Source organism: Melopsittacus undulatus, chromosome 3 (genome assembly GCF_012275295.1).
Source record: "Melopsittacus undulatus isolate bMelUnd1 chromosome 3, bMelUnd1.mat.Z, whole genome shotgun sequence".
In the NCBI taxonomy this organism is placed as follows: domain Eukaryota; kingdom Metazoa; phylum Chordata; class Aves; order Psittaciformes; family Psittaculidae; genus Melopsittacus; species Melopsittacus undulatus.
The window spans coordinates 107,270,808-107,283,270 of record NC_047529.1 but is presented as its reverse complement, the minus strand read 5'-3'; the positions used below and the strand labels follow the sequence as shown (position 1 = coordinate 107,283,270).

Genomic DNA, 12,463 nt, shown 5'->3' with positions numbered 1-12,463 from the left:
GTGAGAAGGAATGGCTTCCCAGCAATTGAAAGGGGAAACTACTGCTTCCCCTGCCTCCTCATTACAAATTCTAATTCCATAATGTGATTAATGCAGCAAGACTCAGACTTCACAGGAATGTGCTTCAGTGACTGGAGAGCGTGCTCTCCTGCCAGCTGTCTGTGCTTTTCTTCCTAGTCCCAGTGCCTGCCTAGGGGAGATGAGAAAATGACACCCTAGCCGTCTCTGGGACACAGCATTACCTGTGCTATGCTGACAAGACTGTGAACACATTGATTAGTAGGTGGTGTAACCCATGTCTTAATATCATCTGCAGTAATTAAGGAGAAATGGGAGTGTGGAAGTGCTTTCTGCAGCGTTTTGGCGCACACCATTAAGAGCAGTTGCCGAACACGACCCTTTGGGAAGGCAAATGGCATGAGCAGAGCAAGTTTAAAGATCTCTGTCCATCTGTGCAAGGCAGGTGAGTCAGCAGCACCTAATGGCAGGTTGTTAGCAATGAGCACAGATGCTGTTGGTACCTCTGCCTGTCTGTCAGAAGAGCTGTGTCATTTCCACACAAGTTCAAAGAGGAGGTTTGCCAGCATGGTGAAAGGATGCACTGAAACTTTGGGTATTTGTGTATTGTCCAACAGCAGGCTGTGGCTTTGTCACACAGGGTCGTTTGTGCAACTGGGAAACACACAGGAGAAATGGAAAACCAGAATGTAGATATTGCATCATTCATAAGATGCCAAGATGTGTACGGTCTTGTATAGCAGGAATCATAAGTGTCAATTGTTGTGCTTTCAGCACAGTGGGTGGTAATGGCTTCTGCTAAATGTTTTCCAAATGCAGCTGCTGGAATGAAAGGGAGGAATACCCAGTGTCCTGCTTTTGGGAGATGAATTCTACCTTCTGACCCAGTAGTTTTTAAGATGGTAAGCAGAAGGTGTTGGGAAGTCTCTCTTGGCTCTTTAATCTGTTTCCTAGTTCTATCACATCCAAAGAAGCCCTGAAAGGCACTGTGGTTTTTGGGGTTTGTTTTTCCTCTCCCTCCTAGAAATCTAGGCTTTAAGGACTGTTGCAAAACATGATTGTGTTGTAAAAGTTTTTCTTCCCTGACAACCCTTTGCCTTGGTGAAAACTCTTGCATCAGGATGGCACTGGGCAACCACTGCTTTCAGCACAGGGAGACCTGATGACAAGATTTACAAAGCCCAGCAGTAAAAACTGTGCTGATGATCAGTGTCTTCTGTCAGCTGTGGAAGTCTCAGTGTCACCACTCGTAGCTGAGCTTTAACATACAACCCTCAGAACAACAGGAGTCTGAGGAAATACAGGCTGGTGTCGTTACACATTACTGTCTACCTGAGCCTGGAGGCCTGGTCCATGTCAGGCTTTGTTGGTGGCAGAAGCGGTTTGTTAAAGGGGAAGACTGCACAGGGATTAATGTTGTGTGAGTTTTGCCTTTGAAATAGCACAGATCATTATTCTGTTGCTCTTTCTTACTAGTTTAGTGTTATGCCTACACTGCTTTGTGTCTCAGCTGTAGTGGCTTTGTTTTGTGCTGTGCAGTATGGAAAGCTCTCACTGAAATGTCTTGGGTCCTTTGGGGACTAAGGGGAGGGAAGGCTGGTTTAGCAGCCTTTAAAAAAGACCTGGAAAAGGGGGTGGAAATGCTTTGTCTTTTTACCAAAACAAGAAGCCACAAACCCTTAACAATTCTTCTGCAATGTACATAAAAAGCCCTGGGGACATTTCTAAAGGATTTTACTCGGTTTGTTTCTTCTCTTAGAAACTCACTTTTCCCTCTTAAGCACAAGGGCAGCATTGATTTTTTTCTATCATTCTTACTTTAATTGTATAACAACATGACCTATATCTGCCCCCTCAACCTGCCAGAGTGCTCAGTCATTGAGTTCATTAGCAAATTAAGGACACAAAAACTCTGTTCCATGTCCCCAGATCCCCATTTTCTGTGTTTTGCAGAATCACTGGTTTCACCTGCATGCTTTTAAAGCCCCACAAAGAGGCATAGCATCCATTTTGCATTACACCACAGTGCTGTCAGCAGTATGTGACACAGATGTAGACTTGACTAATATGTAGTTATTTTGAACTTCAATTTGCATTTCATATATATATATATATAAATACAAGGCATTTTGTTTGGTGTAAGTAGCAAGAGGTACTGTTGTCAAAGCCCAACACAAAGTCTGGCCCATAACCATTTAAGGTGCTTGTGTTCTGCAGTGATACCTCCTCACTTAGCTTTCTTGGTGCAGAAGCTTACACATTCACTCTAGTGCCGAGAGCTGAGGGTCTCCAAACACAAAGACCTGAGCCCTAAGGGTGTCTGACACAAAGCAGCCAGCTCTGCTGCCTCCAAACAGCTCTCAACCATGGTGGCTGGGTGCATTAGAGGGCAGACTGCGAGGCCACAACCACCCACTGTGCCAGTGCTTTGCTGGCTCTGCTTGGGTGAGAACGAGTGAGACCTTGACCTTCAGGCCTTGGCCTCAGTGTTTCAGCTGGCTCTTCGGCGGGGTGCTACGGACCGTGCCTACAAGGGCAGGGTTGATCACGCTGGGTTTTCATTCTGAAGTCTCACCTTTGCAGTCACTGCGGTTAGCCATCAGCTAAGAAAAGCAGAGAGACGGAAAACGGGCACAGTTTAGGAAAGAAAACCATGACTTAACGAAGGAAGATCGATATAACACAGAGATCATTTAAAGCCTTTCAGTCAGCGGTGCCCCTTCGGACCGAGTGACAGCCTCTCCGTCACGCAGGAGGCCGTGAGGAGGCACTGCACACACTGTGTCCCGGCTCCTCCCGCTGCCCCTTCATCCGCGGGGCTCCCTCAGCGCCCGCCGCCGCGCAGGCGCCCGGCCCGCCGGCCGCCCCGCCTCGCGCAAGGCCCCGTCTCCTCCCCCAGAATGCACCGCGCCAGGCAGCCTTTGAAAAAGCGGCGCGGCTCGTTCAAGATGGCGGAGTTCGATCAGCTGCCCGACGAGAGTGAGTACCGGCCGGTGACCCCGCCGCCGGCACCCAAGCTCCCCTCCTTCGCCTTCCCCTTCTCCCGGTGGGACGCCCCGCCGCCGGTCCGCCCCTCTCCCTTTCTCGCCGTGGGCGCTGTGCGGGGCCGGAGCCCGAGCCTCCTCCCTGGCAACCGGGCCGGCCCGGCTTCCCCCTCTCGCCGGCGTCTCCCCGCCGCTGCCGCCCCTCCCGGGTGAGGCCTGGGCCCAGCCGGTAGCGCGGGGAAGGCAGCGGGCGGGGAGCTCCTTCCCCAAGGTGCGACCCCCGTTGCCCTCCGGGGTGCTGGGGCTGGGCCCCCCCCAGCCCCGCCCGGGTGAGGCGGCGGTGCTGGCCGGGCGTCACCGGCCGTGCGGGCGGGGTGCGGGCCGGCGGCGCGGGGAGTGGGGCCGGGCGGGGCGCACCTGATAGCCTGGCCCGGCGGAGGGTGAGGGCAGTGCGGGGCACGGAGCGTCGTGCCCCGGGGAGGGCCGAGTGGCCTGGGGCTCCTGTCCCTTCTGTCCTCCGGATGGGGAAGGGGGGCTTATGTGCTTATGGGGTGTGCTGTGTACAGGGTGAGTACCCCTGAAGGACGGGGAGGGGGGTTAGGGCGTGCGCATTGCATCTAGGGGGCACTGATAAATGCAGGGGGAAGAGCTCAAAGCCCCCGTGTTGTGTGTGTCATTAGGTGAAAACTGGCTGTGTAGGAAGACAGCGTGAAAATACATGCCTGCTTGTTGCACTCGTGCGTGTGTACATACAGACCTATACATATACATAGGGTTTGTGGGGATGTCATTTTCAGTGCACCTGAGGAGTAGGGAAAAACTTAGGTATAGGTGAAAGAGACACGTGTTGCTGTATATATGGATTTGTGACAAGGTTCTTGAGCATTATAGAAGAGGAAATTATTCAATGTAAAATATCTCTACATGCTATCTTGATATGACTTCTTAGCAACTGTAGGTACATGCCAAGCGAAAACTAACGTATTTAATAATTTCAATGCATGTGCACACAACGGGGTGGACTTATATTTTTAGTGATACTGTTTTGTGTGTCACTATGCAAATTAATGAACATGCCAACTATTTCTATATCAGAACATTCTCAGAGGTGACTTGGAGGTGGAATCTTCCTCCTGACTTCTTTGTGGGGGTCTTTGTTACAACTCCAACAACTGTCAGGAGAAAAATCAGTTATGATATACCTATGTGGCTGGTGTCATAATGTTAACAGATTTATGAAGGATCTTCATAAATTAAAGATAGAACCAACGCTCTCAATTTGGTACAGCCCAGTCATGTATGCTGTGCTATATTAGAGTTTGATTAATACAAGTCATGAACGAACTGAAACAATGATAATTAATAATGAGCTGTGTTTTATTGCTTACTGAATCAACTTTACTTGTGCACTAGAATGGACAGTGTTTAAGTTACTGTTTTTCCTGTTACCTTATCCATCTTCCAAGGCTGGCACCATTGTGTGTCAAGAAGTTAATGTAAAGTATGAAAAAAACACCCAATTTTAATCTCTGCCACCTTTATATTGTCTACAGTGGCATCAGGAAGATGTGACAGGTCTGTTGTTTCACCTGTATGAGGTACTAGAACAGCACGTGTCACTGTTTCACTTAGGATTGTGCTGTAGTGCAGACCCTTGCCAGCAGTGTCAGTGTTACAGTATCTGCTAGGCAGGTGAAGCAGACACACAGTGTATGTGTTTGTGAAGGTAACAGGCTTGTCCTGTGCTGACCTTACCTCTAAGGTTTGTATTTACTAGAGTTTGGCTCAAGTGAGTGATATTTTGGTTTTTCATCAAATAGGGAGCTTCATATTTTCTGTAGTGTTGATGAACTAAAAAGCTGAAAGTGTGAAAGTTTCAAAGAGAGATTGCCTTGTGCTTCCATTCCTATTTGTTGCCATTTTGGTGAACTGTAACTGTAGCCTCATGTAGTTCTTTCATTCCCAGTCCTCTATTTAGATGTAAACTTAGTCCTGACTGATTTAACACTGACTTCATGCAGCTTTCCGTCTGCAACTTGATTTATACAGGACAATAAGTAAGCATTGCAAAACTGGGATTGGCGTCTTCCATAGAGGGGTAAAATTAAGTTTCTAAAAAAGTTAGAATAGTTAATGGCTAACAGACTTTCAGGTCTATGTATTGTCCCTGGGAATTTTCTCCAGCATAGCTTGTAGTAAAGTACGAGACCATAACTGAGTTTTCACATAAGAAAAATTACAGGTAAATGCAGCATATTTGGTGATAAGAAAACTGGGATTCTGCAGTATGGTAGGAGCTATGCAGTTTTGTTTTCAAAATAGAAACCTGATGAATTGGAATTTCTCCCAGAGTATTCTTATAGCACCTACTTGCCCTGTGGCAATTTCTGTATTGCAGCTGGGTGGTGAGTATTCTTTAACCCAGGAGGGAGAAGAATGTAATGCACAGTTGGGTCTCCTAATATATGCTTATATTATCTGCTAAAGTTGCTCCATTCTTCTCTAGAGCTCATGCTCTGTCCTTTTGAAATGGATAAGAGAGCTCACACTGACAAGGTAAAAAGTGGAGGTGCCAGTGTATAAGTTTACATGTGGTTCTGGTAGTTGAGGCCTTTTGTTACTGGTGCTGCCAAGGGAGTGTGATACAGTAACACAGGATGAAGCAAAGCAGTGTGAAGAAAGACCAGTTCTGTGCAAATCCCCTAGCTGACAAATTCCAGAACATGAAAGTTCTCAGTTGCAGAAGTACTTCCAATACTAATCATTTGATTTATATTTTAGAGCCAAACTTTGTTTCTGCAGTCTGTTGGGTTAGTGCCTGATGAGTGACTAGTTCTAGTCAATACATTTCCCCCCCGCTCTCATTTCCTGGTAATTTTTCATTGGAGGTAAATGGTGGGTAGTTTTTCTGCTGAAAACTAGACAGTTATTTGTCTCAGAAGAGGAAAACAGTTGAGTGTATTAAAGAGTACATAATGCTGCCCTGTCTCTTGCTACTAGTCATAACAATCTGATTTGTGGGTACTTGGTTATAAAGTACATACAGTAGAGCCAAGGTGTGATTCTGGTAAAACGGAAATCATGTACAAATGTGACTAGAAGACCTTCCTAGTTCTGGTAGTGGCAGAGGTCTGAAGCCAGACTGAAGTAGTGATAGGTATCTTTTACAGTACAGATACTGAAAACAGTATATTGCCAAATACTGTACACTGGTAGACATCGCCAGTGGTGTTTTTAGGGGTGCATGTGTTAGGACAGGCGTAAGAAGGGACAAGGATCTTTCTGCATGGCCTTTTATCCCATGGATAGGGGTCGCAGCAGAAGGGTGGCACTTCATGTAGAAATCATAGACCCATAGAATGGTTTGGGTTGGAAAGGACCTTAAGATCATCCAGTTCCAACCCCCTGCCATGGGCAGGGAGGCCTCACACTAGACCATGTGCCACAAGGCTCTGTCCCTCCTGGCCTTGAACACTGCCAGAGATGGAGCCATTGTCTTTACCCTTGGCACAACCTCATGGTGTGGTTCACAGTTTCCCTGCACAACCAGTTACTCAGCTCTGATTCTTTCCTGGGTAGCTGGAGGAGGGATGTGGTACATCTCTTGCCACTTTCGTTTTCTATTCCTTAGGAGTCATGAGCCTCGCTTGAGGCACTTGAGAACTACATCAAATTACAGCATTTGGGAAAAGGCTCAAGATCAGTTTTGTGGCTGCTAAATAGTACCCACACCCAATAATTGTGGGATCATTTGTGCTTTGTACCTTTAAAATTGTGTGCTCCTATGGTATCAGTATACTGTCCATCATGAGAATGCAGTGTTGCAAAAAAAGGGCTTTGGTATTGTGGTTACTGTCTGCACAAGGCCTGTAAAAGGGCTCACATGTCAGGAAAACTGACTTACATCCAATAGCTAATAAGGCTTTGGAAACAGAATCACAGAATGGTTTGGGCTGGAAGCTTAAAGCTCATCCAATTCCAACCCTCTGCCACAGGCAGGGACACCTTCCACTAGACCAGGTTGCTCCAAGCCCTGTCCAACCTGGCCTTGAACACTGCCAGGGATGGGGCAGCCACAGCTTCTCTGGGCACCCTGTGCCAGCACCTCAGCACCCTCACAGGGAAGATTTTTTTCCTAATATCTGATATAAACCTCCCCTCTGTCAGTTTAAAGCCGTTCCCCCTTGTTCTGTCACTATATGCCCTTGTAAAAAGTCCCTCTCCAGCTTTCTTGTAGGCCCCTTAAGGTATTGGAAGACTGTAAGGTCTCCTCAGAGCCTTCTCTAAGCTGACAAAATACATGTCAGTTTATTAATGGGCTCATAACATGAGGGAAATACTGATTCCTTCTTGAAGAAATAAATTATTGTTCATTTATTTATGCATTTACCTCTTCAACAAGCCCCAGATTCTGGGGGAGTTTAAAAGCTCCCCACAGCCACTTTTATCCCTGATACATGCTTTTTATAGAATGGTTTGGGTTGGAAAGGACCTTAAGATCATCTAGTTCCAGCCCTTTGCCTTGGGCAGGACACCTCACATTGGACCATGTTGCTCAAGAGTCTGTCCAGCCTGGCTTTGAACACTGCCAGGGATGGAGCATTTACCACTTCTCTGGGCAACCTGTGCCAGTGCCTCATCACCCTCACAGTAAAGAACCTCTTCCTTATATCCAATCTGAACTCCCCTGTCCTATCACTACAACCCCTCATTTCCTAAATAAGCTATCCTCTTAGTGGCCAGTTGTTTAAGATGCTTCCTCTGCTGAAACAACTTGTGCTGAGCTTGTGTAGATGAGTGATCTCTCAGAGGGTTAATGACTCAATCTATAATGAAGGCTCGTGGTTTTCCTTTCTTCTTCGTGAGTTTCCCATCATACTATGTGTAATGCTGGCATTGTAGTTTAATAATATAGGTCTTTCAGGTAGTCATGCAACCAGTGTTAAAATAACTGCTCATTTGTGCAGAATTTAGGAAAAATAGTGTAATGATCTGAAGAGAAAAGGTTTTACATTGTATAATTGCTGATCTGGATCCTAGAATTTTGAAATATGCCCCTTTGTGCCCACACATTAGTAAAATCAGTAGCTATGGAACATCTCTGTGGTTACTTGTAACCTTTATTTTCAAAAATCAACTGTTAGGAATTAATTCTAAAAGAATCTGAAAACACTTTTACAAATATAATGTGCTTGTGTGTGTTCCTGTTTAAATTTTAAGATCAGCTGTTCAGAAGCTGTATTTAAACTGCTTTGCTTCATGTTGGTACTGAAAATACACATCAGGGCATTCATAACTGCCTGTATTGAATTGTAGTCATGCTTCACCTCTTCTGTTCAATTATGATATTTTCATATGAGGGGTGGCAGTAAGTACTTGCTTGATTTTAAACTGGAACTCAACTTTAATTATTGAAAAGGAGAAAAGCTTTTGCACTTCTTTTCCTGTGCTTCAAAGCCTGTTTCCACATCACGAATCCTTTTTGGAGAGCAATCTCCCAGTGTTCCTTTTAAGTTTTCCATACGGCTTGCAGAGCACTTAGAGGAGGGTGTTTAGGTTCTCTTCATGGCAAATCTCTGTACATGCTCCCTTGTGCTGGGAGAAGAAGGCAGGGACTAAGGGAAGGATTCCTGGCAGCCAGAGCAAGGAGAGCTGTGGTTCAGGGTAAGGGGAGCTGTCCACCACCAGGCCCTGCAGCTGCTGGAGCTCATCTGGTTTCTAGCACGAAAGCACTGGGATCCTTATGCTAAACTCAGTGGACTTAAGGCTATTTTAGTATTGATTCAGTTTTAATATTTCTTTTTAATTCAGCTTTACATGGACTTCATGAATATTGCTTCTTGCAAGTCTTATAAAACACATAAATACACTTTTTCCTGACTCTTAGTTACTAATGAGCTTCCTGCTACCATACTATTAAATGCCTCAGAATCTAGCACACAGTTATTTTTACTGCACATCTGTGGTGCACATATTTTACAGGTATTTTTTAGGCCAGAAAAGGTCATTATAATCATCTTACATTCTTCATTAAGCATGCTAGGACACTTCTGTTTGGAATTTCTGTGCATCAATTCCATGCTTCCTTTTTAATCTATGGTTTTCTCTTTAAAAATCAATGTAAGATTGGGTTAAAGATTTTTTTAATGGTAGGGAGTTCAACATGACCTTTCTTGGTATAGTTACATCAGATCTGTTAAACTTTGTATTCATTGCTAACCTGAACTTACCCAATGCCATTTTCTGACAAATAGATCTAGTTATGCCTTTACTTATAAAGAAAGCCTGCAAAGCTATTTTACAGTCTGAATTATCTTCCTGTGTAGATACTTGTGATCAATGCTGATCTTGACCTTCTTTGGGAAGAACAAGATTGAAGCGTCTTGCTTTTATCACAGTAAGGCAGGTCTTTAGTTCTAGTTCTGAAAACTTCCCTAATTTTTCAGAAGTAGTCAAGTGTGAACACTGTGCTCAAGTAATGAATTCCCCTAACGTACACAAAGCAATACTGAGTAGGTTGCTAAAGGCAAGACTAAGCCAATTGTACAGTTCCCATTTGAATAGAATGATAGTGTAGGCTACTGAAAGCAGGTCTGCTAATTCCTGAGCCACTGCTGGATGTACTTCCTCCCTAGGTTGAGGTTCTTTTTACTCTCAGTATTAAGAAAGTCACCTCTATGATCCTCTGAACCTGGAGGAGCTGGAAGTAGATTTTGGTTGTAATACCTTAAGTGATGCATAGGCCTTATTTCTTCCTTTCCACCCATTTGTTTTTGGTGTTTGATGTTTGTAGAAATGAAGTCAGTGTCACTGTCATAATAAGTATTTACATTCAAGCATATATTATGTACGTTCAAGTATGTATATTCTACTTTAATCTCTGTAATTGAAATGCTGGTTAAAAAGACTGCCTATGATTATACGTTATTCAGAACAGTTGTGTACAAAATTACTGGCATTTAATATGAGGCTGGGACACTATAAATTAATAAATATTTAAACTAAAATTTTGGATAATTTTAATAAACTTAATCTATCCTGAATCACTTTTGCAATTTTTATAGTTTCTGAAATATAGTTTATATAGTTTTATATAGTTTCTGAAATCTGTATTAAATATTGATAATTTTTTATTGCAACACATTATTGCTTAGGAGATCATCCTAGTTTCTGGGTTGGTGGCCCTGGTAGTACATGCTAAATGGAAAAAGCAGGGAGATGTACCATATTCCATGAAGCTGATGTATGTAGCCCCTAAATCAGTATAGAAGAGTTTGACAAGAAACTCCACGTATCATTGTTGCCTCCAAGGTAAAATTAAGCTTATAGATATTTACACTGTCACTTTTATATCCTACATATATTCTGAGGTGTTAAGCTACAGAACTGTTGGTGTTAATAATTTTCTGCGGCTTGTTATGTTAAAATAGTTCAGTTTAACTTTGAACTTTCCTAGATCAGGAATTCCTTATTTGGACACTTGTATTCCTAAATAAAAATGCGTTTTTCCAGTTACATTACTTTAGTTGCAGGTTAAGTGAAAACAAATGATCAGCCTTATTCTAGCATGCATCTGTTGAAGATTAACTGTCCCATGTGGAAAACTCCTTGGCAACTAATGCTGTTTGGGAGTGGTGATTTTATAAAGCTAGTGGGTAGTGCAGTAATGTTGTGCCAACCATCACTTCTCTACCTGTTGTTTCTGATGCCAGTCAACTAATGCCCTGCTCTGCTGACCCACCATCATTTCACAGGTGAAGCATTTGAGTTTGGTGGTTAACAAAGGATCTCAGGCACTTCAGCTATGAGACTGACACACTCCCCCTCTTGCTGAGTTGTGTTTTCCACTGTTGACATACTCACCCTTGACTGAATGGGTTGTTCTTGATTGATAGAGGAAAATTATTGTATGTTCAGAAGTGCCTGAGATCTTTCAGAATAGCGGTCCATGCTGAAAAGCCAGTATCTCATCCATTTGATGATCCTGATGGCCCTGCTTCTGCCTCTCCATCACAAATGCATGTACTTTCCCCAGTTTGCTCTGTAAAACAAAAGTGCTCAGCGTCTGAAGCTGTTTTGTAGATGTGAAACTAAAGGGGGAGGGGGGAACCCACAAAACATGAATATGCTTTCAAGATTCACTGGGTAATAAACATATTATTCTGTACTTAGTGTCATGGAGGGAGCACTGGGTTCACTGTTTCTGCTCTGAACAATTTAGTGTTAAATTCCACTTTCTGCCTAAGAATAAACTAAGAATGGGTAGACTCTGCATATGTTGTATGGTTTGAAATAACTTATGACTTATGTGGACTTTTTGATATATTGCAGGTTCTTCAGCAAAAGCACTTGTGAGCTTGAAAGGTAAGAAAAGACGTGCTGTTTAATTGTACCCAGTCTGACTTTGATGAGATGGTTCTTAGTGACACCTGTACATGTGATAGAATTTACAGTAGGAAGGAATTGCAGTTTTGTCCTGTTTTCTGTCAGGAAGTTATGGGTTAAATCAAAATTCTGTTTCTTATATCTTTTTATTTGAAATTTTATTTTAATTTGAAATTATATCTTTTTATTTGAAATTTTAATTGAAATTGAACATTTATACAAATTCTGAAGACTTAGAATCTGCCCAACACTTTCTTTATATTGCCCAACAAGTTTCTTTATCTATTACAAGACTTCTGTTACACAAAGACACTGGGTGTGTTGAATACGTAACTAGTATAGGTTTATTTCAATAAAACTTGATTTACTTGTTGGTGTGCACCTACTTAATTGTTTTTAGAACCAGAAGAAGGTCAGGTCTTGTAGAGCTTTACCCTCTCCATCTTTCAGTTGCAGATGCTATATGGCTGTCTATAGATGTGTGTCAATCCAGCAGTGGACGTGATTCCAGCAAAGGAGGCTTCAAGAAATCTTGAAATGTTGTCAGGAGGAACAAAATGTTTTGTTCATGTTTCTCCTTGTACTTAAAATCTCTTTCAATTAGTGTTCAGCATGATTTCATAAAAACACTGAAATCTAAAATCCATTTGTAGTTGAATCCAAAGAAGATGTTGCAAGTAACAAAAATATATTGGTAGTTGATGATGCTATACTAGTTTTTGGGTAGTAGTTATGTTAAAACATACATATATTTATATTAAAGATATGATTTCTTCACAACAGAGGGAAGTTTATCCAGTTCTTGGAATGAAAAGTACAATTCTCTGCAGAAGACACCCGTTTGGAAAAGCAAGAATGCTGGTTCTGCAGCAGAAATGGTAAGAAGCAATAAAAAGACAACTTCAGGATTGGTAAAATACCTTTGAGTGAGTCAAATTTAAGGATTAAAAAATTTGGCTGAGATTTAGTTTTGTAATTTCTGTATGTTAAACTATGTCCTTCCCAAGCAGTCTGTGCAGTTTGAGTATGAGCTGAAAACATGCTTTGTAAATGAATGATCAAATTACATTGCTGAC

At 42.9% G+C, this 12,463-nt stretch overlaps 1 protein-coding gene across 2 annotated transcripts in view; it reads left to right on the top strand.

Annotated features, from left to right (window-relative positions):
• Positions 1–2,918: 2,918 nt before the first annotated feature.
• LIN9 (lin-9 DREAM MuvB core complex component) overlaps positions 2,919–12,463 on the top strand; it is a 35,995-nt gene continuing 26,450 nt past the window's right edge. Inside the window, exons 1-3 of one of the 2 annotated variants that reach the window (XM_005151862.4) lie at positions 2,919–2,997; positions 11,334–11,366; positions 12,171–12,265. In XM_005151862.4, coding sequence (XP_005151919.1) covers positions 2,919–2,997; positions 11,334–11,366; positions 12,171–12,265 — 207 coding nt within the window. Of the gene's footprint in view, positions 2,998–10,253; positions 10,314–11,333; positions 11,367–12,170; positions 12,266–12,463 lie in introns of those variants that run through there. The other variant, XM_031051650.2, reaches the window with a different exon arrangement.